A 25,914-nucleotide genomic window follows, 5' to 3' on the forward strand; every position below is an offset into this window, starting at 1 on the left:
TCAAGCATCTGTGCTGGACAAATAAAACACTGCCTTGCTTGGCTACGAGGTGTGTCCTTTCATTCAAAGTTGTATCCTGAGTTTTAGAGCACAGCGCCATGTCCCAAGGCTTGCGAGCTCTTCCCATTCCAGGAAACCCGGCTTCTTCATGACACTGTGATGACGTGTCTCATTAACCACAGAACATTACCGAACGCGGCAACCTACCTGGCATCTGAAAGGGGCTTCCTGGGTCTGAGCTGGTCGGAGAGTGAGGGTACGTGCTGCTGCTGCTTCCAGGAGAGTTGGGGTAACTGCTGTTGGGAGAATGAGGAAACGGATGGCTGTTGGGCTGCTGGAAAGAATCCGGGAAAGTGGCGTTGAGTGGCATGTGAGGCTCATTTTGCCCTAAGTTGCGGAACTGAGCTAAGAGGCTGTGCTGAGGATTGTATTCGCTGTGTCTTGGAACCAGTACTGGAGGAAGAACTGGAAAGGAGGAAAGGGGAAAAAAACAAAAAGAGGGGCCAAAATGAGAATGATGAAAAATCTTTTCATAAGGTCACACTAAAATACAACAAAGTTGAAACATAATCTGTAAGTCACAACAAGTTATTTGAACCTTGTCCTGCTGCCAACTCAAAAGCACCATTCAAATGAAAAGCCCCATTCAAATGAAAAGCCATTTCCCACTCGGGAACAAATGCACAAATGCGGTAAGGTAAGAACGATGGTCTGCTCAGAATCACTGACAGCTCAGCCCGAGACCAGCAGCATCAACAAAGTGCCCAGGCAAAGACTGCAAAATACGTTCTTTTATGTGAAAAATGTTAAAGTTCCTCGATTCTTAATTTTCTCACCCACTAAAAACCAAGGTAGCGCCACTGACAATTCCAGTTTACCTCCCTGGCGGAAAAGATTTCACACTTAAGAGCTAATACTATTTATTGAATGCTGTGTATTATCCACCATAAATGTTTTAAAATTAAATCTTTATTGAATTTGTTACAATACTGCTTCTGTTTAATGTTTTGATTTCTTTGGCTGAGAGGCACGTGGGATCTCAGCTCCCTCACCAGGAACCGAACCCGCGCCCCCTGCATTTGAAGGCAAAATCCCAGCCCCTGGACCACCGGGGTGGTTCCTACTCACTCACCACAGAGGTTTTAAATGGACACGTTAGCTCACTTTAAACCAAAGCAATAGTAACTAAGGTTGAGACAATAAATACAATGAGCAGTATAAAATCCAAACGCCAATGAAGATAATTAATTAGATAAAAATACAATGTTTTGTGGGACAGACTTTACAGTGTGTCCTAGTAGCCACACTTCATGAACACTTTCCTCTAAGGATCTGAATGTATTTACCACTTCTCAGCAATCCTTATCACTACCAGATAGGAAAAGGAAGCAATACAATCAGCATTTTACCAACTGAATACTCAAGGTACAAAGGTCAAAAAAATGTACCCACTAGTAGAGAAGGAAATAAAACAAGTCAAATCGCTCCCCAAAGCTCTGTGTGTTAGGAACCTAAGGAGTCAGTAATTAGCAGGGTTGTTCTCAATCTCCAGAAAACTCCAGAGGCAAAGCCACTTACAAGGGCGATGAGAAGGGAAGGGATGGGCCAGCTACCAGAACCCTAACTGGGTTGTCCCTAAGCTTCTTGCCAGCGTCACCAGATGGCTCCTCCCGAAAAATAAAGGTCCCTGGAATCCCTACTGCTCTTGTGGCCTTGGTTAGAAGGAGAGAAACAGTCCATTTGGTAAACTGCACAAGAGGAGAAAGGAGATTTAAAATCTGTTATTGTTACTAGGAGTTAGGACTCAGAATACATTTTCCCCAAGAAACCGTATTTAGTGGCATTAGGAATTAAGTAGATTTTTGAGGGCCTTCCAGTCAATCTATCCATGGCTTATATCATTTCTACAGGAGAAAGTGTAGAAAGTGCTCTTAACACTTGGATTATAACTGATTCACGAGCTGAAAACTGTTTAAGTAAAAATCGGGTTTCTGAAGGTGTTAAAATGTCTCATATGCTGCATCTTAAATGTCTCCATAATCCTCCATAAAATTCACTGATTTCCCTACAACTTAATCCCTTAGAAACAAATCTTTTTAGTGTAATAAATGTATTTCCTTTTTCACAAAGTGATGGAGTCTGTCCAAATCAAAAGCATGATTGTTACTTATAATGGAAAAGAATCTGAAAAAGAATGTGCGTGGGTGTGTATATATACGTCTACAGCAGAATCACTTTGCTGTGTCTAAAACAAGCACAACACCGAAATCAATAATACGCCAATTAAAAAAAAAAAAGACCTATGAAGAGAAATACAGGAAAACAAAAAGACATAATTCTTCCTTTTACCTTTCAGTAATCACTTGAAATGTAAACTACTCTGGTTCAAGAAAAAGTTTCCAATAGCCACGAGCACTTTCCCAACACCAACAGAAATCTATTGGGTTGGTTGGAAGGTTTATTTGAGTTTTTCCATAAGATGAACTTTTTGGTCAACCCAATATATTCCAAAATAGACACATGCTGTAAACTAGTGCAAATATCTTTAAATTACCTACACAATCAAACACTTTCCCTTTTTCTTTCAGCTGTTACAACTTGAATAACCGCTTCCCTATTTGTGTTTATAGTCACCTAACTATAACTTCTCCATTCTGATGCTTACCTTTAAAACCTAGAAAATACTGGCCTCTAAACCCTCCTACCAACAGGAGCACAGACAGCAACAGAAAAATCAATTCTCCGTCTCTCTTCTCTCGCCCTCCCCTCCCCACCTTCCTTGGGCTCCTGTTTCAGCCACTCCTATTGCCTAACAGCTTTACAACTGGGCATTTCTGTCTTCCCCACTGCCTGCAGGGGAAGGCAGGGAAGGCAATGTATTTCTGCACCTCCAGTGGATGCTCTGCGCACGTGTCCCCGTGTACCTGTTGTTTGGTGTGCAGTGGTCTGGCTCTAAAGCACAGGTCTGCCCTTGGTGTACACCACAGGCGAGATCAATCAGCTTTTGTAGGTGACCTCTGAAGTGAACCACCAGTTACAACAAAGCAGCACTCTACAGATGAACTTGACAAGATCAATACCTTTTTTCTCACCTCTGATAATTAAAAGGTGAGATGATTTTGCCACTCCTGATGTAGGTACAGGTATATTTTAATGAACTTAAAAAAGGTATTGAGGTATCACACATCTATAGTAAAATGTACAAATCTTCATATAAACGCAATCATATACACCCTTGTGTTTGGCTTTAGTTCAACATGATGTTTGTATGACTCATCCAATGTTGTGTGTTTGTATGACTCATCCAATGTTGTGTGTAACACCTCATTACATGTATATATTACAATTTATTTACTCAGTTTGCCCATCTAATCTCCTCAGAGGATAATCAATTTCTTTTTTTTTTTCTGGTTCCTGTGCATCTTCTTGAGGAAATTAAGCAGATAAATGTTTGCTTTCTTATTTCATCTTTATTACTAAAAATAAAGGCAGCCCCTGCACGTCGCTTTTTTCAACTGTTTGTTGTTGTTTAGTCGCCAAGTCGTGTCCTGGTCTTTGAGACCCCAGGGACTGCGCTGGGCCTCCCTGTCCTTCACCATCTCCCGGAGTTTGCTCAGATTCACATCCATCGAGCCTGTGATGCTCTCTAACCATCTCATCCTCTTCTCCTTTGGCCTTCAATCCTTCCCAGCATCTTTCCCAATGACATGGCTCTTGGCACATTCTAGAATTAACTTCATACTACCTATAGAGATCTTCCTAATTTGTTTTTATAGCTAACAGCACCATAGTTTATTCAACCTATCTCCAACATCTGGGCATGTAGGTAGTTCGCAACATTTTAACCATTATATACAGTACTGCAATGAATAACTCCATGCATATACTGTAGGACTGTTAAAGGTGTATCCTCGAAGTGGAAATACTGTGTGAAAGGGTAAAGAAAGGTATAATTTTGTTATCATCAAGTATCCATGCATAGGGGTTGTACCATTTTGCATAGCTACAAGCAACAAACGAAAGTGACTTCCCCCCAGATGTCTCCTGAACAGACTATTCTGTCAAGTTTTTTACTTTTTTGACAGTTGGATGGGTGAAAAAATGGTAGGCACTTTGGTGCCCTTTTATATTCCTTTTCTATATCTTTTCATGTTGATCATCTTTTGATGTACTTCAGAAGACCTATTTTAGTCTTCTTTTGTCTGCTTGTACCTTTTGCTCATTTTTGGTTTTTCCATTTTTCATTAAAATAAATCAATCATATAAATATATAGGCAAATATATAATATCTTATCCATATTACAGATATTATATATTATCTATATGATATATCATAAATAAGATATATTATCTATATATAAAATATTATATCTTATCTATATATCTTATATATATTAGAGATATCAGCCCATGATTATATTATGTTCCAAATAGCTTATCACAGTCTGTCAGTTTGCTTAACTTTGCTTATGTGCAAGTTTATTTTTTGGTAGTCAATTTTTCTTTTTTTTAATTGCATGTGGATTTTGAGTCATAGAAAGTCTTCTTCTACACCCAGGTTGCAAGGAGGATTCATCCAAGCATTCTTCCAATGCATGTAAGGTATCATATTTTATCTAAATCTCTGATTCATCTGGAGCTCAGTTTATTTATACCATAAGGAATAGATCTAATTTTATCTTTCCAAATAGCTAGCCAGCTGCCCCAATACTATTTACCAAAGAGCCCACCTCTGTCCTAGTGGTCAGAGATGCCGCCTTTCTCATACGCTTCCGCGTACGTTAGGGTCTGTTTTCAAGATGTTCCATCCCATTCCGTTCTAGTCCGCTGCCCCATGTCACTCTGTCTAATTATAGAGACTCTGTGTGTGCAAGTGTGCTCAGTCACGCTCAACGCTACGCGACCCCCACAGACTGTAGCCTGCGAGGCTCCTCTATCCACGGAATTTTACAGGCAGGAATACTGGAGTGGGTTGCCATCTCCTCTTCTAAGGGACCTTCCCGACCCAGGGACTGAACCCGCGTCTCTTGCATCACCTGCACTGCAGGCGGATTTTTAACCACTGAGCCCCCTGGGAAGACCTGCAGAGACTTTATAGTGTATGCTAATATCTGTAGGGCTAGTCCCCTCTCACAGTCCACTTCACGGTTTTACTCACATGCTTACTTTTTCATATGAACTTCGATGGTCACCTTGTCGACCTCCAGAAAAAGAAGATTATTGATCCTTTTACTGGGATCACATTGTATTTAATCATTAACTTAGTAAGAATTAATATCTTATAACGTTAAGCTACTTTATTCAAGAACCGGGAAGGTCAAGTCTACTTTTGTGTCTTTCAGGATCGTTCCATAGCTACTATCTGTACCAGTTTGCTAGGCCTGCCCATAACAAAATACCACAGACCGTGGGGCTTAAACCGCAGAGATTTATTTACTCAAAGTTCTGGTGGCTGGAAGTCCAAGAGTAAGGTGTTTGGCAAGCTCGTTTCTTCTGAAGCCTGTCTTCTTGGCTTGCAGATGGCCACTTGCTGTGGTTCTTCCGTATTACTTCCCTGGTGTCTCTATGTATGTCGCCATCTCCTCTTCTTATTAGGATACCAATCGGTTTTGAGTCCAGCCTAACGGCCTCATTTTAACTTTTTAAAGGCCCTATTTCCACATACAGTCACATTCTTAGGTACTTCTGACTGGGGCTTCAACAGATACATTTTGCAGGGGACAGAATTTAACCTATAACACTGTATTAGGTTTTAAACATTTCTTATTAAGTTTATTAAGTATTTTATCTCTTCTGTTGCTATTTTAAATGGAGTTTTCACTTTTACCTTATACCGTTCACTTTCACTTATACCTTCTATCTGGTAATTATTTATATATTGGTTATTGACGTTTCTATTTTCTGGATGAATTCTTTTATTGTCTCAGTTATTTTTATCATTGACTCACTGTAGAGTTAGTTCTCCAGCAAATGATCATGTCTCCCACAGCTAATTTTACTGCTTCCTTTCAAATTATTTTCTTGTGCCTAACTGAACTGATGAGTAGCGCCAATACTACGTTCAAAAGTAATGGGAATGGGGCTTCTTTGGTGGCCCAGCGGTAAAGAATCCGCCTGCCAATGCAGAAGGCACAGGTTCAATCCCTGCTCTAGACGGACTCCGCATGCCGCAGAGCAACCGTGCCCGTGTGCCACAACTACTGAAGCCCGTGAGCCCCAGAGCCTGTGCCCCGCCACAAGAGCGGTCGCTGCAATGGGAAGCCTGGGCACCGCAACTGCAGAGCGGCTGGGTGTGGCTGTGTTAAAAAGCTCTACTTACAAAAACAGCTCACAGACCTGACTTGGCCTGTGGGTGGTTTTCCAATCTCTGGCTGCTGTGATTACTTAGGTTTTCCCACCTGACCGGTCATGTGTTTAGACTGGTGTATTAACGTTCCTATTATTGGGTGTGTTTCTATTTCTTTTTCCTGCCGTACTGTACTTTATACAGGAGGCTGCTGTGATATTTGGTGCATATATGTTCACTTTAACACATCACTGACCATATGTATCACGAAGTTTTAGAGCTTAAGGTCGATCCAGCATTCATTACACAACTTATGATTGTCATAATCATTCACATGTCACTCTCTTAGGTCTTTGTTCCAACCGTGTATATATTATAAATGCAAGTTTATGACCATTAAAATCTTTAAAAATGACACATCACGAAATGTCTCATTTCTAAAAGAGCCCCTGAAGACATCTGCCTTGTTGACTATCGAGTAAAATAAAAGAAACATGTTCTAGAGGAAATAATGCCCAGAGGACGAAAAGAAAAATGCTGCCCAAAAGTGTAGCGTCTGCTCTTCTAAGGGAAAGTGCAGTGATACACGGTATATTTGTAACAGACGTTCTGCTCTTCTGCACAGAGATGTCAGCTATATTGCTTTCACGCTCCAATGAAGTATTAGAATGCTTTAGTGAGACATACAAAGTTTCAAATAAACACATTAAGTGCAAAAAAAGTTGTTATTTACTCAAACAAGGGTGTTTCAATATTCACTTACGAAACAATCACCCACACATGTTAGTTTCTGCAAAAAAGGCCTAACGTGTTGAAGTGTCTCTCTGGGTCTGTGCCTTTTGGTCTTCTGAATTCTGTTTTGTGTGATATCAGAATCATAATCCTCCACTTGTTGTTTACAGGTGCCTGATATATCTTTACTAATTCCTTGATTTTTAGCTTTTTAATCACTTTTTCTTGGGGGGGAGGGATGTGTCTCTTGAAAACAGCATAGAGTTTTGCTTTATGAACCCATTTGAAAATCTCTTAATTTTAATAGGTGATTAAGCCTATTTATATTTATTGATATGACTCACACTTGGTATCAACTCTGTCATGTTATTTTTTGTTAGTTATTTGTTATATTTACTATATTCTTCTATGTGATGTAATTATTTGTCTTCTGTGTTTTTTAAAGAGGAAACTCTAAACATAGTTTTCTACTGGTGTTATATGATTTTTCTATTTGTATCTTTTAATGTCTTCCATTTCTTCCTTACTTAACCTTACTTAATACTTAATTATTTACTTTAAGCCTAGAACCATGCTGAGCACATTATCACACCCTGCAAAAAAGAAAGCTGGAGGGATAACTTACCTAAGGGTCCCAGAGAAAGGGTGGAGAGTTGGGATTCAAACAAAGGCAACGGGCACTCTCAAACCCTGAGGTTCTGCTGACTTGATGACCAACTTTCCAAGAATGTTAAATTCTGTCTGATATAGTCTGTTTAAGGGATGTTTAAGGGATAAGTGAGTAGAATAAACTCTAGAAGTGTTTCTGGACAAATTAAAGTTAAGGTCAGGCAACTGACAGGAGAAAACTCCAGTCTAGGCGAATAAGTTCAATTATGAAACACTTCTAACTCCTTGATGATGCTAATAGGTGAGTCACTATCAAATCTGATTCGTGTAGCTTGAGGATTATAAATATATTCTGGCTTGCCTGGGACAGTCCCAGCCTGTAGCTGTTTTCTGATGGATTTATTAATAGGTGACCCAATGTCACTCCCACAAGGGCTTCCCAGGTGGCGCTGGTGGTAGAGAACCCACCTGCCAATGCAGGAAACATGAGCAACACGGGTTCAATCCCTGGGTGGGGAAGATCCCCTGGCGAAGGGAATGGCAACCCACCCCAGCATTCTTGCCTGGAGAATCCCCATGGACAGAGGAGCCTGGCGGGCTACAGCCCACGGGGGTGCAGAGTCGGACACGACTGCAGCAACTTAGCACATCACTCTCAAAAGGGTTCTGGTTTGGACAGCAAATCTTATGGTCATCCAAACTATTAATAACCGATTACATTTAGGAATGGTATGGGGGTCTGAAACAGCTGCTAGACCTGGAATGAAGTATTAATGCGAAAGAGAAGAGATGGGGGGAAGTGAGCTAGGCAGGGTTACGTCTACACACACAAGCTGCTCTAAAACGAGGGCAGGCGCCTCGCTGTGCTGACTCCTGAGGACAGGGAGATGCGTGCTCTGTCCCAGAGTCTCCCCGACCCCCAGTTCCTCTTCCTTTCATTTCAGCAATATTTCAATATGAAGCTATGTTTGCTATTGGGGGAAGAGAAAAGAAAAACTATTCAGACCAATTATCTATGTGTAAACAAACCTCTATGAAATTCTTATTTCCTGGGTGAGAGGCTGCTGAGCCAGGCGAGAGGAGGGAGATGTGCGAACTCTACAACTGACTCAGGCCAGAAACTGGAAGGCAGAGAGGGTGAGGCACGTCCTCCTCTTAGTATTTCTTTCCATGTTTCAGTGTATTTCTAGTTTAGGGAAAAGAGAAACAGGGGAGCACTGACTCTTCCGGGAACCCTGTTCCTCGGCACCCTGATAAAACTACTCCTACCTGGCAACTTGAGAGAATGACTTAAGTTTGCAGCTTCCCTTTAAGGACTGTTCCTACTGGTTCAGTTGAATTATGAGACTCTCCTCTGAAAGAGGGGCCCAATGTTTAAACACTTTCTTTATGCCCATAAATTTCTTTTTGAATTGAATCATTTAAAACTCCGAATGTGTAGTATCATCCTTGTATTTTAAGAGTCCTAACCCTGGAGAATCCCATGGACGGAGCAGCCTGGTGGGCTATAGTCCACGGGGTCGCAAAGAGTCGGACACGACTGAGCGACTTAACTTTCAACTTTTCAACCCTGGTTAAAATAAACAAAAAACTTGAGCTGTTTTCACACTATCTCTTCAGGTGGATTCTAGTTTGGGGGGTGAGAGGGAAGGCTCCTAGATAACTTCACGACACCTCCTTCCACCTACTCAAAAATTCCTAGTAACTGCGTATCTTTTCCTAATCGCTCAAGAGGAAAAAAGTAAAATTTCTGCCTTTTGAAGTATTTATGCATCTATTTCAGTTGGGGCTTCCCTAGTGGCAGGAGATGTGGGTTCAATCCCTGGGTCGGGAAGGTCCCCTGGAGAAGGAAATGGAAACCCACTCCAGTATTCTTGCCTGGGAAATTCCCATGGACAGAGGAGCGTCGCAGGCTACAGTCCATGGGGTTCCAAGAGCCAAATACAACGTAGCAACTAAAACCACCGCCACCATTCAGTTAAAAAATGAAATAAAATCCCATTTCTAGTCAATAGGGAAACCAAACTAGGAAAGTTTCAGGATTTATTTTTGTTTCCAGAACCAAGTTTCAGGGAGACATTTGTGATTCTGCCACTGGACTCAGCTTTTCTGCGTTACCAGGGCACAGAGAAAAGGAATGAAAAAAAAAAAGAGAGAAACAGCTAACCCTGGAGACGGAGGCTGTGCTGTGCAAAGTATTCTTGCACACCCTCCAGATCGGGGAACGTTTTTAAGATTTTGAAGTATTTGAAATTCTATCACGAAGTCATCTGCATAAAGTAGTCTTGTAACCAGATGAAGGCAGATGAGGCTACGATATGCCAAATGTTCATGGACAAAAATTTCTTTTTCACACACAAGAGAGTTCTGATAACAAAGCTGCCAGGCTGTTGCCTCTGTCCACACAGACGTGATGGCAAATAAGCTGGCTGTGACCCAGCAGTACATAAACACTCTTTAGTTCTGAAGACATGGAAAAGGAGTTTAGGGTACAGTGGAGATGCCCAAGTTCTAGCCTGATGATGCTAATTATTAGTTCTGTGACTTTGAGAAAGTCACTTAATTTCCCAGGGTCTCAATTTTCCTCCCTCTGCAGAGCAAGGGGTCTGAAGGCCCTTCTAGCCCAGAACTGGGCAAGTTTGCTGCTGCTGTGCTCATCTGGAGAGTCATGGTGCCCAAGTGCCGGACCACACCTCGCTCAGGACTGTCAGTGAGGTCACCCAAGAACAGGATGGTCCAGGGCTAATGGGAGCTTAGGTCCCTGAGGTCAGGTCCTGTGGCCTCAATTCTCATCTGAAAACAGGTGTGGGGGGCGTGAGGACGGGGAGGGTAGTCAACGCCAGAGCAGCTGTGCCCAGTATCATAACTGTACCAAGCAGATGTCCCTCGATTCGGTGTGTGTTCGTGACCTCCTAAATAGAAACATTTCCAGGAGAGAGTGGTGGAGAGGATAAAACTACTTAAAAGTTAATAGTATATGCAATTATGAAATAAAGTTCCTGACCTCAGGATATGTCAGGGAAACTACACTGAAGAAAAGATTCTCAGGACACTTAATTGAGGTTAAATTTTAATGCAAATAGAGCCCCAAGTCCCTGAACAGGGGCACTTTATCTTGTGTGCTTATTGGCAGTGACGTGGCACAAGGGAGGGTGTGAAGCAACATTAGCTAATGTTCACTGGGCACTACATATATGCTCACTGAACCCCGGGGCCAGGCTCTGGGGGGACGGGGCAGATGCAGACATCAGTGGGACAGCCACTGTCCCTGCCCAGCCAGAGTTTATAACAGATCCCGAATCCTCATGGCAGACACAGAGTGTACTTTTCCTGTACTTTTGCTCACTTAATACACTTCCAAATCTCAGGTTCAGTGTCATTTCCTTTAGGGTATCTTTTCTGTTCTCTCTATCCACCCCCAGAGGAAATGAATTTCTCTTTTCTTTGTGCCCCACTGCGGCTTAGACTATCATGGCATCAGCAACATTTTACTAATTTGACTTTACATCACTCAGACCACCAGCCCCTTCGGGGGAGAACTGAACTTTTTTTCTTCTGTATCGTCCAGGGCCTAGTATATAACAGGTCCCTAATAAATTTTTTTCAATTAATTTATGTTTGTGAATTATATTACTACTTTTGGATTAGTTATTATAAGCTGACTAATATAGACCTTGCTCAAGGCACAGTCCTCAGTGAATTAGGAAGACACTTGTTTCGAGGAAGATTCATCTACCTCACCCCACACAACAGATAGGACCTTCTGGGGTTTGAGTGAACACAGCCTGGGTGAGGAAGGTGAGGGGTTCCCGTATTTATTGGCAATGCAGCCCCAGGCTTCCTGTCCTGTCTCCATCTCTAATTAGCTGTGGAACTTGAACTTCAATTTTCTCACCTTGTTAGATGTCTGAGCAGCATCCCTTCCACCTCTAAAACTCGATGTAGCATCAGTCTCAATCCTCGGGTATGTAGATTAAGTTAGAATGATACAGAGAAGACCAGCATGGCTTTATACTAAGCTGACAAGAAAATTCAGTGTCGAGGTGTTTTGGTCAGAAGGCTTAGAGCCACAGAAAAAGCAATGGCTTTAGATTAAGAAGCCCAGGGTCCTGGCGGGGTGAATTCAGGCACAGGAGCCTCCGTTTCCCTGCAGGGCGAGAGATCCCGTTCTGGGAGGCTGAACGTGGCCAGCTCCTCTCTCCAGCTCCTCTTCCATCCTTACTCCAGGTTCCTTTCCTCTGCCCAATATGTATTTGCTTAACTCCCACAGAAGGAAGGTGCTATGTTATCAGAGACTTCATAGCTTGTTAGAAAAAAAAAAAAAAAAAAAAAGTCAGGGTGTCAGCTTAAAATATCAGGAGAGGAAAAGGTCCTTCCTAAGGTTCACAGGAAGTTTAAAAAGAGTTAGAAGCAGGCTTTAGCTTTGGACTTCTGGATGGAAGTCTTGTTCAGTTACTTAGGAGCCAACTGATGGGGAATTTACTCTTTACACTTCATTTCTTACTAGTGAAATGGGAACATTAGTACTTCTCACAGGTTTCTTTGTATTTAATCCTTTACATTGTGCTGACTTATGTCAAGTACTGTACCAAATGTTAACTAATCTATGCTGGGAAAGATTGAGGGCAAGAGCAGAAGGGGGAGGCAGAGGATGAGAATGGTTGGATGGCATCACTGACTCAATGGACAGGAGTTTGAGCAAACTCTGGGAGATGGTGAAGGACAGGGAAGCCTGGCGTGCTGCAGTCCCTGGGGTCGCAAAGAGTCGGACACAATTTAGCAACTGAAGAACAGTAACAATCCTCATAACAACTCTGACCTCATAACAACTCTGAACACGGAGGTAGAGACCGCCTAACTTGCCCATGAATATACAACCAGGCAGCAGTGGAGACAGGTGTCTCTTGATGTTGCTCAGGTCAGTTTTAACAAGTCCCTGGGCCCTGGTCAGCCCTGGCCTAGTGGGCCTAAGCATCTCTTGGCCGCTACTGATATGGAAGTCCTCGGTCATTCCCCAGGTGTCACAGCAGGCACTCATTTGCAGCATGCAATTAGTTCTCATTCTGAGATCAACTTTGATTCTGTAAAATATATTCCAGGAAACAGACACTTGTCATCTAATGATGAAGACTGACTGATGGGAAATAAATACCAATAAAACCTCCAGAAACATCTGAAGCACAGGTGTAGACTCTCAATTTACCATTTTTTGTTTAGTCACGCAGTCGTGTCTGACTCTTTTTGACCCCATCGACTGCAGCACACCAGGCTTCCCTGTCCTTCACCATCTCCTGGAGCTTACTCAAACTCACAGTCGGTGATGCCATCCAACCATCTCGTTCTCTGTCGTCCCCTCTCCTCCTGCCTTCAATCTTTCCCAGTATCAGGGTCTTCTCCAATGAATCAGCTCTTCCCATCAGGTGGCCAGAGTATTTGAGCTTCAGCATCAGCTCTTCTAATGAATATTCAGGGTTGATTTCCTTTAGAATTGACTGATTTGATCTATCAATCCCAAACTCAAGCAGCTGGTGCACATTATGTATTTTGGATTAAATCCTCTGCTACTGAAAATTCTGGATACCTTTCTCCTTTGTCAAAGAAAGAAAACTGGCTAAGTGTGGGGAATGACTACTTCAGGGAAGCAGCAGTGTGGTGAGTGGCAGCATGGGCTTTGTAAAGTTGAAGTTTGAACGCCGCCTCTCCCCATAAAGCCACGTGACACAAACAGCAGCTCAGAGGTCCAGCTGCTTGGCATCTCTCTGCACCTCTTACAGCTGAGGTCAGGAGCAAACGAGCATGCACATGAGTCCGTGAGCACGGTGCCTGGCACATAAAAAGCAGCTGTTTTAATTTTTATTGTTACGGTTATTAATACCATAAGTATTGCCCCTGGAATAACACAGATCTGAACTGCACAGATCCACAATCATGGATATTTTTTTTTTTCACTAAATATGTACTACATGATCTTCAGGTGGCTGAATCCCAGGATGCAAAACCGTGGATATGGAGGGCTGACTTTAAATTCATACATGGATTTTTCCACAGTGTGGAGGGCTCTAAACTCCAAGTTGTTCATTAATCAACTGTACTATAGTCTTCTGAAGATGTGTTTGGTGAAAACATAACATGAATTTTGTTTTTATTCTGAAGAAGATGTGCACAAAAGTTATGCTCTTTGTATCACTGTTTCAGCCACAATTTAATGTTCCCAGAGTGCAGAAAGCCGGTTCAAGTGCATGATTTAATCCTCAGCATGACCTTGGAAGGTAGATATTATCACTCCCCATTTCACAGGTTAACAAACACAAGCTCAAAGAGAAGGAACCAGCCCAAGGTCAAAATTACCAAGTGCCAAATTTTAGTCCAAGCCTTCTGACCCAAGCTTCTACCCCACCACATTTTAACCTTACAACTACGGAGAAGTATCTCCTTAACAGTTCCCATTTGTCCTGAATTTCCTAGAGAACTCCACGTCTGTCAGTCAGCATCTACTATAAGCAACAGCCCTCCTCTCTCATTTACTGTTGTTGTTTAGTCACTGAGTCGTGTCCGACCCTTTTCAACCCCAAGGACTGGAGCCCGCCAGGCTCCTCTGTCCATGAGATTTCCCAGGCAGGAATACTGGAGTGGGTTGCAATTTCCTCCTCTAGGAAATCTTCCTGACTCAGGGATCGAAACTGCATCTCCTGCATCGGCAGGCGGATTCTTTACCACTGAGCCACCTTGGGAAGCCCTCTCCCTCATTCATTATCAGCTTGGATCCCTGTTTTTATCCTCCAGTGGCTGATAATTCATTTCTGACCTTAATCATCTTGTTGGTCATACTATCTGCTTTAGCCAGGAACAGCCTCTTCAAGCTGACCTGAGTCCTTAGGACATGCTCCTATCAGTTTTCTCTTTGAAAAATAACTCATTTTAACATCAGCTGTTCTTTTTCCTCTTGAAAAGCTGTCGTTAGATGTTTCAAAAGCACTTGCCCACAATTCTTTCCTAACTTGACCACTGTACCTAAATACCTGTCTGGAAACCAACACAACGTTGTAAAGCAATTTTCCTACAATTAAAAACAAATTTTTTTTAATGTTTTCTTTTAAAAAACAAACAAACAACAACAACAAAAAAACCTTTCCAATACAGCACCATACCCTGGAGACACTTTTTACATGCTTGAAGAAACAACACCGTCACAGAAAAAATACTGCTGAGTCTGCTACAGAGCTAGCTAGATGGAATTACAGGGAAACATACAGGAAAAAACATACAAGGCAATTAATTTCACTCTGTTGCCATATGTAGGTTTACCTTCAGTTTACAAAAAGCCGCCCAAATAATTCTCAAGAGTCACAGTCTCTCCTTTTGCCTTTTCCTGACTGAAGAGCCCACCCGGGCAAGGGGGCAGGGGGTCAGGTGATGTGTGGCCAGGTGAGCCATACTCTTAACTCAGGTAAGAAGCGGCTGCTTTGTGAGAGAGAGCAGGGAGCGGAGGACAGCAGCGCCTCCGAGAGCTGCTTTGGAGGTGACATCACAATGCAGCAGGATGTAAACCTCATCTTTCACTGTAAGATCTACTAAATGGACTCCAGAGCATAAGAACAAGCACTTAAAGAATGGGGTGGGGGCGGAGGACAGAACTCAACGTGGTGGAAAGACTGCGCTTCCACTGCAAGGAATGGGTTTGAGGAGGGCTTCTCAGGTGGTACTAGTGGGAAAAAACCCACCTGCCAATGCAGGAGACACAAGAAATGGGGGTTTGGTCCCTGGGTTGAGCAGATTCCCTGGAGCAGGGCATGGCAGCCCACTCCAGTATTCTTGCCTGGAGAATCCCATAGACAGAGGGGCCTGGCGGACTACAGTCCACAGGGTTGCAAAGGGCTGGACACGACTAAAGCGACTTAGCCTGCACATAGGGAACTAAGATCCTACATGCCCACTGGTGAGGTCAAAAATAAATAATTTTTAAAAAATTTTTTAATTAAAAAAAGTCTACTCCTCATATAGCTAATAAATCAAAGCTTACTAATTTTGGAAACTAGATTCTCTCAAAAAAAGAAAAATAAAGACATAACCAGGGGAGAAAAATGCCAAACAGTCCTTTGTGGATCTAAATTTCTTTATTTAAACAAAGTCTCTGTTTCCAGATTTCTTTCTTTCTCAGAGAGGTTAACATTACTTCTAGTCATACAGCCCACGTGGCCCGTACCAGTGTCATGAAGAGCAGACTGAATGGAATGCTAAAGGGCAGGCTTCGGTGCTGAAGGTCACGACAATGGAGAAATTCAGTTGCGGGCACTGGTAATTAGGAAGGTGAAACGGGTTAAGGGACAGTTTCAGTCCCTTAACACATCTGCACCCACAGGGAAGAACTGCTGTTGACGTCATGAGTGCCTAGACCAGACTAAACGCAGCGAAACAAGTCTGCAGCCTTTCAAATCAGTCCTGAGACCAGCATCTAACGGTGCCACACTAGCAAATTAACAAAATTTGTTTTTTAGTTCTCCTTTTCTCCAGGCTCTCTTGAGATTTTTAACACAGTAGTCAGGGTGGCCTCCAGCTGCCAGAAGTCCCTCAGCCCTGCTCTGTAAAGCTCCACTCTTTCCTTCCTTATCTCCTCCCCAAACAAATCTCGTTTCCCAAATATCAGGGCTGAGGTCTGGTGATTTGGCTAGCTCAGGGTTATCAGGCATGATGCTGGGTCATTTGAGAGACTACTGCATTTCAAAGTAGAAAAAGACAAGGAGATGGGACAGTTTCGGGAGAAAGAAATGTCCAGCCTTTTCTTTGAAGCTTTGAACTTCTAATACCAAGGAGGCTGAAAGTAAAACCAAGAGAATCAGCCCGAGATCATTACGAAAGCTAACCTTCCCCCTCATTTCTCTCACTTTTCAAGGGTCCATCAAGAGCCTAAGGCACGACACCAACCGAGGGCAGGTCACCTGCAGCGTCCCCACCACAACCACACAAAACACTCCCAGACCCACAAGAAATTGCTGTTTGAGGAGGAGCCACATGTGGGGATCAAAAGCCCCAACACACTACTCACAGGTCTCAATGTTAGTTCACCCCAAGCTAGTCTTGGAAGTTATTAGCTAGGCTTTTCCTTTTGATTGAAAACATTACTATCTCACAATTGCCATCAGTGAACTACTTTATTACAAGTGTTTCTCTGTGGTTTTCAAACTTGCTTTTCCATCAGCCATGGTTCTTTGAGTGTGTGCTTGGTTTTTAATAGCTGCTGGCTGGCTAGTTTTCCTACAGCCTTATGAACTGGAGGAACAACAATGCAACGGCGATGAACCTTAAGTGAATCCAAAAAGTCTGAATGTATCTTCTCTAGGCAATGGCACCCCACTCCAGTACTCTTGCCTGGAGAGTCCCATGGACAGAGGAGCCTGGTAGGCCGCAGTCCATGGGGTTGCTAAGAGTCAAACACGACTGAGCAACTTCACTTGCACGCATTGGAGAGGGAAATGGCAACCCACTCCAGTATTCTTGCCTGGAGAATCCCAGGGACAGGGGAGCCTAGTGGGCTGCCATCTATGGGGTCACACAGAGTCGGACACGACTGAAGCGACTTAGCAGCAGCAGCAGCCCACCTAATTGTTGCAGAGACAGAAACGGAATGAAGTAGAGGATAATGGTCAGGAAAACAAAAGTATGAGTAAGGTACTTCGTATAATCTGCAGATCACAGTCTTAAAACTTCAAGTTGGGAAAGATCTGGCAATAAAAAAACTCTACCCAGAAACAAGTCACATAATAATTATCTAGATATCTGCTTCAACTTATGTAATTCATGTACTTTTATATTTTATGTACAAATAATACATAGTAACTGCTAAAGCTTACCATGAGTTCATCCATTCATAAATAACACAAAACCAGTGCCCCCAAATCAGGCACTAAGAACAGCTGCTCAAGGAAAGAAGAAAAGAGCAAAACAATAAACTTCATATTTTGTCTTGGGTTTAAGATAAAGGAATCCACTAAGAGATCTGGGTATAAAATCCTACACACGATTACATTACTTCATCCGTTTCTAATAAAACTGCAGATGACAGTGATGAAATTATCAGACACAAGCCACATGCCAATGATAATACAGGGGAAAAAAGTTTGCCATCTAAAGTCCACGTCCACGTGGCTGTGCCTTGAGCCTGGATGGAAGCAGAAGTAATAGCGAAATGCTTTTGCGAAACAAACCTTCCACATGGATGGGAGAATAGAGCCCTGAGTGGATGATGGAAAAGGAACTCAAAGTCTGAGGACACCGCTCTTGCCCCAAGGATCCCCTCCAGCAGGAAGTCTCTGCATACTGCCTCAGTGGCTCTCACCCACCATCCAGCCTCAGGCACAAATGCTCTACAACCTTTAAAGCATTTTTCCTTCATCTCAGGGTCACACACACCTCTCTCCCACACCAAAAGTAGGAGCAAACCATCCAGCCTAGGACCGCACACACACGGTAACTCGACTCTGATACATCTGTATCAGTCATTCCTGGAGCACACATGTGGTGATTTTCCTTAGTCTTGACCTTCCTTGTTAAGTTTTTTCCCCCCGGCCTGCCTTATTAGTAATACTCTCAACTGTAAGTCTCCTCGTAAACTGATTTAAATACTTTGTACAATGAAATATATACAGACACACATGTTAATACATATATATCTGGACCACCACACAGACTGGAACACAATGTCCGATGCATTAGAGTCAGGTGAGCTGAGTTCTAGGGGCACCCCCACGCTTCTAAGAGTTGGTTGTGTCCCCCATACACACTTGTATCATTCAATTTAGCACACTGTGCTGTACTCTCATGCCTGTCTTTCCTGTGTGTGTGTGTGTGTGTGTGTGTTTCTCAGTCGTGTCTGACTCTTGGCGACCCACGGACTGTAGCCGTCCAGGCTTCTCTGCCCATGGAATTCTCCAGGCAAGAATACTGGAGTGGGTTGCCATTCTCTTCTCTGGGGACCCAGGGATTGAACCTGGCTCTCCTGCACTGCCAGCAGATTCTTTACAGTCTTTCTGGGGCAGACTCAGTTCCTGGGGAGTTGTACATGAATTGTAGATGTTTGAGTGAAAATAAGTTTTCTTCTTTTTACAAGGACCATTTTAAAAGTCTCTATTGAATTAGTTACAATAGTGCTTCTATTTGTTGTTGGTTTTTTTTTTCCATGAGGTGGGATGGTTAATTTTGTGTGTTACCTTGACTGAGCTAAAGGATGATCAGAGAACTGGTGAAACAGTACTTCTTGCTGTGTCTTTTGAGGGGGTCTCCAGAGGACAGAAGCATTTGAAATGACAGACTGAGTTAAGGAAGACCACCCTTGCCAACGTGAGTGGACTGCACCCAAATGCTGATTGCGAACAAAAAGCCTGGAGCATGTCTTCTCCTGCCTTTGCATACCAGTGCTCCTGGTTCCCAGGCCGCTGGGCTAAAACTGGGATTACATTAAGAGCCTGCCTGGCTCCTCAGCTTGCAGACAGTGGATTGTGGGACTTCCTGGCCTCCACACTCATGTGAGCCAGCGTCCATAATAAATCTATAACAGATATTAGACTTCTTTTTAAACCTTTCAAAAATCTATTTGGAGGAGGGCATGTCATGCAGCTTGTGGGATCTGAGGTCCCCCAACCAGGGACTGAACCCAGGCCCTCATCACACAGTACTGAATCCTAACCACTGGACCGCCAGGGAAGTACCAATAGTAGCCTTATTAGTAGGATAATTAGTAAATTTTTAAATTTAACAGGATCTCATAAATACACAGGATCTATATCTATCCTATTGGTTCTGATTCTCTGGAGAACACTGAGTATAACGCACAGGTCATAAAGCTTTAACCTTTATAGTTGATACTGTTGATGGTTAATCCCAAATCTTCACAACTGCTTCCAACTGCTTCTGCTTCTAACTGCTGCATCTTGGTATCTGGCTTGCAGCTTCAGTTACCACATCACTCAGATAAACTTGGAGGCAGAGTTAATACTCCCCCCCACCACCCTTCCCCATCCTCCAAATGGATATACTAATACAAGACTAAAAAAAGGCACTTTAATTACATAGAGGTTTTTGTCATCATTGGCTCAAGAAAAAAAATCACATTAACATGAAGAAACACATTACAGATTTTTATTCTATTTTTGAATATTAATTTTATTAAATCTTGAGCCTTCAGTATACATCTTTTTCATATTCTGTGTGACAAAATGAAACTACTTGTAGAGCACCTCTGCTGCCTGCCAGACACAACGGTGTGTCTTGAGGAGGGGCACTCAGGTGACTGATTCAAGACTAGCTGCTTCTTTTGGGGATCACCATTTTTAGATTCAGATAATGGCAGGTTCACATGCAGCTGTGAGAAATAACAGAGAAATCCTGTCTACCCTGTACCGAGTATCCTCCAGTGGTAACATCCTGAAAAACTAGCACGGGATCAGCCAGGACACGGACACAGATACAGCCAAGACACGGAACACTTCCATCCACCCCACGGTCCCTCCCCCAGGCTGCCTTTACAGCCACGCCCACTCCCCTTCAGATCCCAGGGACCGCCGATGCACTGTCCATTTCTAAGACTTTAAGGCAAAATGTACGGAGCTAGGAACTACCCGGTGACTGGGGCAGCCGAAGGGGCAAACGCTGCACTCAGTCAACAGGTGAAGAAGATTTTAGGTGAATTTTAAACAGCTGGGAGCTATGATGCTGAACATGAAAGAAGCACCAGGAAGCGAACACCAGGGTGTTACTTGAGAGATCTGAATCAAAATTGAAATGTCAGAATTTCAAGCTCAGATTCGATATGGCCTTTGAAGTTCAAAGCAGAGAAGATAATTCTCAGGAACCATGTGAAAAACATTAAAAAAAGAAAAAAAAAAAAGACAGGAAATCTCCACCAAGGCATTTTAATGGCGGCAGACAGCAACGGAATGGCTTTCACTCCACAGCGAGACAACTGACTTCATCACGTCAGCATTTTCTTTGGTCAAGAAAGAGAAGACCGCCATTTAACCCAACCACTAATAAGTAGCCTGGACTCTAAAGATTACCAAAAGTCCAAGTAAACAGCCGCCTGTTACATCATCAACAGGGTCAGAGTCTTCAGAAGCCGCAAGGACTTCCTCTTTCCTACAACTGTCCCCACACTTGCACACAAGTCTTATTGCTTTCTATCAATACTTTTCCCAAAGATGCATGTTTCATTAATGGCCAAGCTACTCTGGACCTTGGTGCTAGCTCTGGTAAGTACTTACCAAAAAAGAACAAAAGAAATTAGTTGTTCAGTTGTGTCCGACTCTTTGTGACACCATGGACTACCAGCCCGCCAGGCTCCTCTGCCCAAGGGATTCTCCAGGCAAGAATACTGGAGTGGGTTGCCATACTCTCCTCTAGGGGATCTTCCCAAACCTAGGGATTGAACCAGGGTCTCCTGCATTGCAGACAGATTCTTTACCGTCTGAGCCACCAGGGAAGCCTAAAAGGTTCTTGCCTCTCACACCCTATCCCATTGTTTTTTGGGTTTTTAAAAAAATTTATTTATTTATTATTGAAGGATAATTGCTTTACAGAATTTTGCTCTTTTCTGTCAAACCACAACATAAATCAGCCATAGGTAAATCCCATTGTTAACTGTGATGAATACAAGTGTTCCTATAACTTTTGGTTTCTTCCCAGACCACTACAATTTTTAGACTCTTTTGTGTCTAAAAAAATCAAAACAAATGGCATAGGTTAAAGAAAAACAGCAGTTACTTAAATCCATTAAAATTATTTTTGGCCAAAGAAACAGAGATAGTAAAAGATATCGAAAAGAACAATTAGAAAATGTCTGTGGGTCAAATAACAAAGCATTCCTTTCTCCCTGTCTACTCTCCCACCCCCCTAAAGACTCACTGTATCAGAATGCTAATCTTTATAAATATCAGCAGGAAGGGACATTCTAGAGCAAGCAAGTCAATTTTATACCCCTAACAAAATGCAACTTTCTAAATAAAGAGGGATTTCAAACTCTTAACTCATCAGCATCTCTTTTTCAGTAAGAGACCTCATCTTGTCAACTGGACTTGATGACTTGCCTGGAAACCAGTGGTTCTCACACTTTAAGCCTGAATCAGGATCACCTGGAGAGCCTGTCCAAACACAGACTGCTGGCCCCATCCCCAGAGTTTGATTCAATAGGTCTGTGCAAGGATCTAAAAATATGCATTTCAACCAAGTTCCCAGGTGATGCCAATGCTGCTAGTCTGGGGACCACACACTTTGAAAAACCACTGCTCTAAACCTTCCAGACACTTGCAGTTTCTCCTGGATTTTCCTCCTGAGGTCTCAACAGGGGCCTTGGCAGAAAACAACAAATTTGGGAGACCTGATTAACTTATGCTTCAACGGCTAAACTGCTCTTTGAAATACTGTATTTGAAGTAAAACAGTTCAGAGGTAAAAACAAGGTTCAAAGGAACGCAGTGCTGAGCTGTGCCTCTGCAGCTCAGAACTCCGCCTTGTTTCTCAGTTCACAGAAACAGCCAGGAGTGTGCCCTGCCGCATGCCTGAGTAACTGCGAGTGTGCGGGGCTAAGGCCCCCCAGCACTTTGATTTAGTGGGGCTTTTCCCCCACAAAGTGCAGGGATTGCTTCATGGTGGTCTCTGAAAAAGTCCATTTGTTCTCAATCCTCTTCACAGTATGAAAAATATAAGGAAAATCCTGACCTGTTCAAATTCACCAGATCTTGGCCTCGTAGGTTTTGAGAACTGGTCTACACATGGCTCCCCATTCTTGGCTAAAGGGGAGGATGAAGTGATATCCATGGAGTCTCAAAATGCCTTATTTTAGCTGGTTTTCCAACTCCTACCTGTCAAGTCTTTTACATGTAAATTACTCAGTTCAGTTGCTCAGTCATGTCCGACTCTTTGCGACCCCATGAACCGCAGCATGCCAGGCCTCCCTGTCCATCACCAACTCCCAGAGTCCACCCAAACCCATGTGCATTGAGTCGGTGATGCCATCCAGCCATCTCATCCTCTGTCATCCCCTTCTCCTGCCCTCAATCTTTCCCAACATCAGGATCTCTAAATTACTAACAGTAACACAATCATTTCCGTATTAACTTTTAATGTTTTAATATTCATCTAATGTCAGATAGTAATGGCAATGAAAGGAAACAAAAGGGAAGATAATGGTCAGAGGGTACAAACAAACCAAAAACTCATCTGTCAAAAAAGAAAAAAATGGCCAGAGAAATTAAAAGTAGTGTTTGCCTTTAGTATCAGAAATGTACTGAATTGTGCTCATTATTAAAAGTAGAGATGTTAATTATGCACATGGTTCCTGCCATCTTGGAGCTTGACTTACTATCCTGCAAGGAAGACTCAGGAGACGGAGAAGAAATGAGGCACGTGGGAGGAGTGCATCCAAGCGTTCCCATGTGACTCAGCCACACAAAGCGTGTGCGTGCTCAGTCACGCTCAGCTCTCTGTGGCCCCATGGACTGCGGCCCACTAGGATCCTCTGTCCATGGGATTCTCTAGGCAAGAAGAATACTAGAGCCAGTTGCCGTTTCCTTCTCCACAGGGTCTTCCCAACACAGGGATCAAACCTGTGTCTCTTGCATCTCCTGCATTGACAGGCAGGTTCTTTACCACTCACGTCACCAGGGAAGTACATGAAAGAATCAAGGTGGGAAAAGAAGCTGGCAAGGTAGGCGAGGACCAGAACACACAGCTGTGTGTACAGGAATGGGAAGCAGGGAGGTTACACGGCTAGAGCCTGCAGCCTGGAAGAACACTCTCTGTAGTGCACTAGTCCCCCTGCAGGGGGCACCAGTCAGGCTGCTGCACAGGGTGAAAGGTCATACGATGGAGGAAGAGGTCTGGAGAAAACGGATCCACCATGTTTCCTCAATCCAGTTCTTAGTTGTCTGACACACCGGTCACTTAGTTTATAGGGACCTCAGTTTCGCCGTTTGTAAGGTGGGATTAGAATCTTCCCTCTGTACCTCTTAAAGTTACCATGGGAATCAAAAAGCCATGTACCTGAATGACCCTGTTGTATATATTATACGTTAAAATTTACATCATGGTGGATATAACAAGCAGTAAAAGAATGTGTATATTAGAACAAGAATTCATCAAGATTGTTGGAAAAAATCAAGTACAGTTCTAGCCATGAACAACTGTTAACAAAATGTAACTTTTAAAAGGATACAATAAAACCTGGTTATCTAGAAATACTGATAAACCTAAGAAAAGATGTGCAAGAACTTTCAAGGAGAAAACCTAAATAAATTTAGAAAAATATTGTGCTCAAGAGCACAACTATGTCAATCCTTCCCCAAATGAAATCAATGAAATTCAAATAAAACCTCCTGAGGATTTTTCACAGGCCTTGACAAAGTAACCCTGAAGTGTGTAATACAGAAATCACAAAACCATGATGCTGAATGAATACAGCAAGTTGTAGAAGGATACTCTAATATCCCTATACAATACCTTTAAATATTCAAAATAACAGTACATACTGTCAAGGATTCATACATACAAAACGACAGTAAAAAGCATGCCTGGGAATGATGTTCATCAAATCTAACCATCAAATTCAGAACAGTAGTTACTGAAGGCAACTGGGTGGTGGATACAAAGATGCTTATTATTCCCTTTTTAAATGTCATAAATATTCCATAAGAAACCAGAATGCTTTTTATTTGACAATCAGGTTATTATGGGATATAGCATAGTTTCCAAACACCAATCCAATAGCCCCTATCAACACTATCTGGAGTACATGTTAAACATGGATCAAAAACCAAAAAACAAAAACATGGATCACTGGGCTCTGCCAGAATAAGAATTTCTGGGAGAGAGCCACATGAATCTAACACACAGCCTCATTTGGGAACACCTGGTAACCATCAGCTATTAATAACTAATCCATCAACAAATTTGATTCGAATCTGACACTGAGATATTTAAGTGCCTGAGATTGCCTAATCACTTTCCAACTGATGCCACTGTCCAGAATGTGGACTCTAATTAAAGTCAAAACCAAGTAAATGTTAAACCTTTATTATGCTTCCTCCACCCCCTCCAAGGTCACACATGTAAAAACTAGGAGTATCTCATATAAAGTAATAGTATCAAATGATTCCACAGCAGAACATAATTCCTTCATATCCTCCACACAGAGTATGCCATCGCAAAATTCTACTGGAGATGATAAAAAGCGCTATTTTTAAGGATAAAGTGATATAAGTCACTGGCAACCACCCTCAAGTATGTAGACAGCAACATCATGCTTCTTTCCTGATTTCCTTCCCTTGCAATAAAATCATAGCTACCTCTGTCTCGAGAAATGCACAGAACCAAAGGGAAACATAAAGAATAAATGTAGCAAAAAAACCAATTTATGAAAAGGTAGATGTATTAATGCCTCCATGACAGTTTTCACAGCCCTGCTCCTAAGATATAAGGTTAACTAGAGACTATGCTGTTAGAACGTATGACCCTTTCAAGGACTGACAGACATGACTTTTCCCCTAATACTTAGAAATTACAACAACAAAAAACACATGGAAAGGGATGATTTCGAGAAGCAACACAGATCTGCTAAATGCCTCTACAGGAACGGACTCACTCACCGGGGCTTTCTACTCGCTTATAGTGGTAGGGGTTGATGCACACCTCCTTCTGCTTGGAGCCGAAGGGAAACTCGCAGCATTCCAACGGCTTCAGTTCGTGGTGGCTCTGAAGGTCGGGCCAGCGCCACACGCGGCAGTAGATGACGTGAGGCAGCCCCTTCCGGTGGGAGACCTGCAGTCTGCCGTCCAGGGAGCGGGGAATGGTGACGCAGTTACTGGGCTGGCCCGGGCAGCTCAAGGCCTTTTCCAGTTCCTCCATGGCACCCTTCTTTTTCTTCAGTTTTTTCACCAAAGCATCAACGGCCTTCTCTGCCCATTTTTCTTCCTCGTCACCCTGTTTCCAGCCAAGAAGTCTCTTCACAGCTGGACTTGTGAAGGAAAACAAACTTGTCACGTTCATGATGGTGCTGCACACACTCCTTGTGGAGGGAGAAATACAGACGTCCCCAAACGTGAAAGGACAGTGAGAGAGGCTTCACTTTATCTACATAAGATTCTCCTTAGCTTCTTCGTGCAGAGGTCCTGAAAAGTAGAAATGACCATTCCTGGTGTTTCCAAAAGGAACCCAAAGCGAGCACCTAGAAAAGAAAAAAGGGGAAAAGATGTTTAAAATCATCTCCACCACAAAATCACAATTTATTAAACAATTACCATGGGC

General features: G+C 42.8%; 1 protein-coding gene across 3 annotated transcripts in view; it reads right to left on the minus strand.

The window, feature by feature from the left end:
- Positions 1 to 25,914, minus strand: part of SMAD1 (SMAD family member 1) — an 80,060-nt gene that overhangs the window by 18,844 nt on the left and 35,302 nt on the right. For all 3 annotated transcript variants that reach the window (XM_052654444.1, XM_052654442.1, XM_052654443.1), the window contains exons 2-3: positions 25,257 to 25,834; positions 208 to 465 (exon numbers count right to left, since the gene is read on the minus strand). In XM_052654444.1, the coding sequence (XP_052510404.1) occupies positions 208 to 465; positions 25,257 to 25,656 (658 nt within the window). In that variant the 5' untranslated portion in view covers positions 25,657 to 25,834. The remainder of the gene's footprint in view (positions 1 to 207; positions 466 to 25,256; positions 25,835 to 25,914) is intronic.

This window comes from Budorcas taxicolor, chromosome 17 (assembly GCF_023091745.1).
Source record: "Budorcas taxicolor isolate Tak-1 chromosome 17, Takin1.1, whole genome shotgun sequence".
Taxonomy (NCBI): domain Eukaryota; kingdom Metazoa; phylum Chordata; class Mammalia; order Artiodactyla; family Bovidae; genus Budorcas; species Budorcas taxicolor.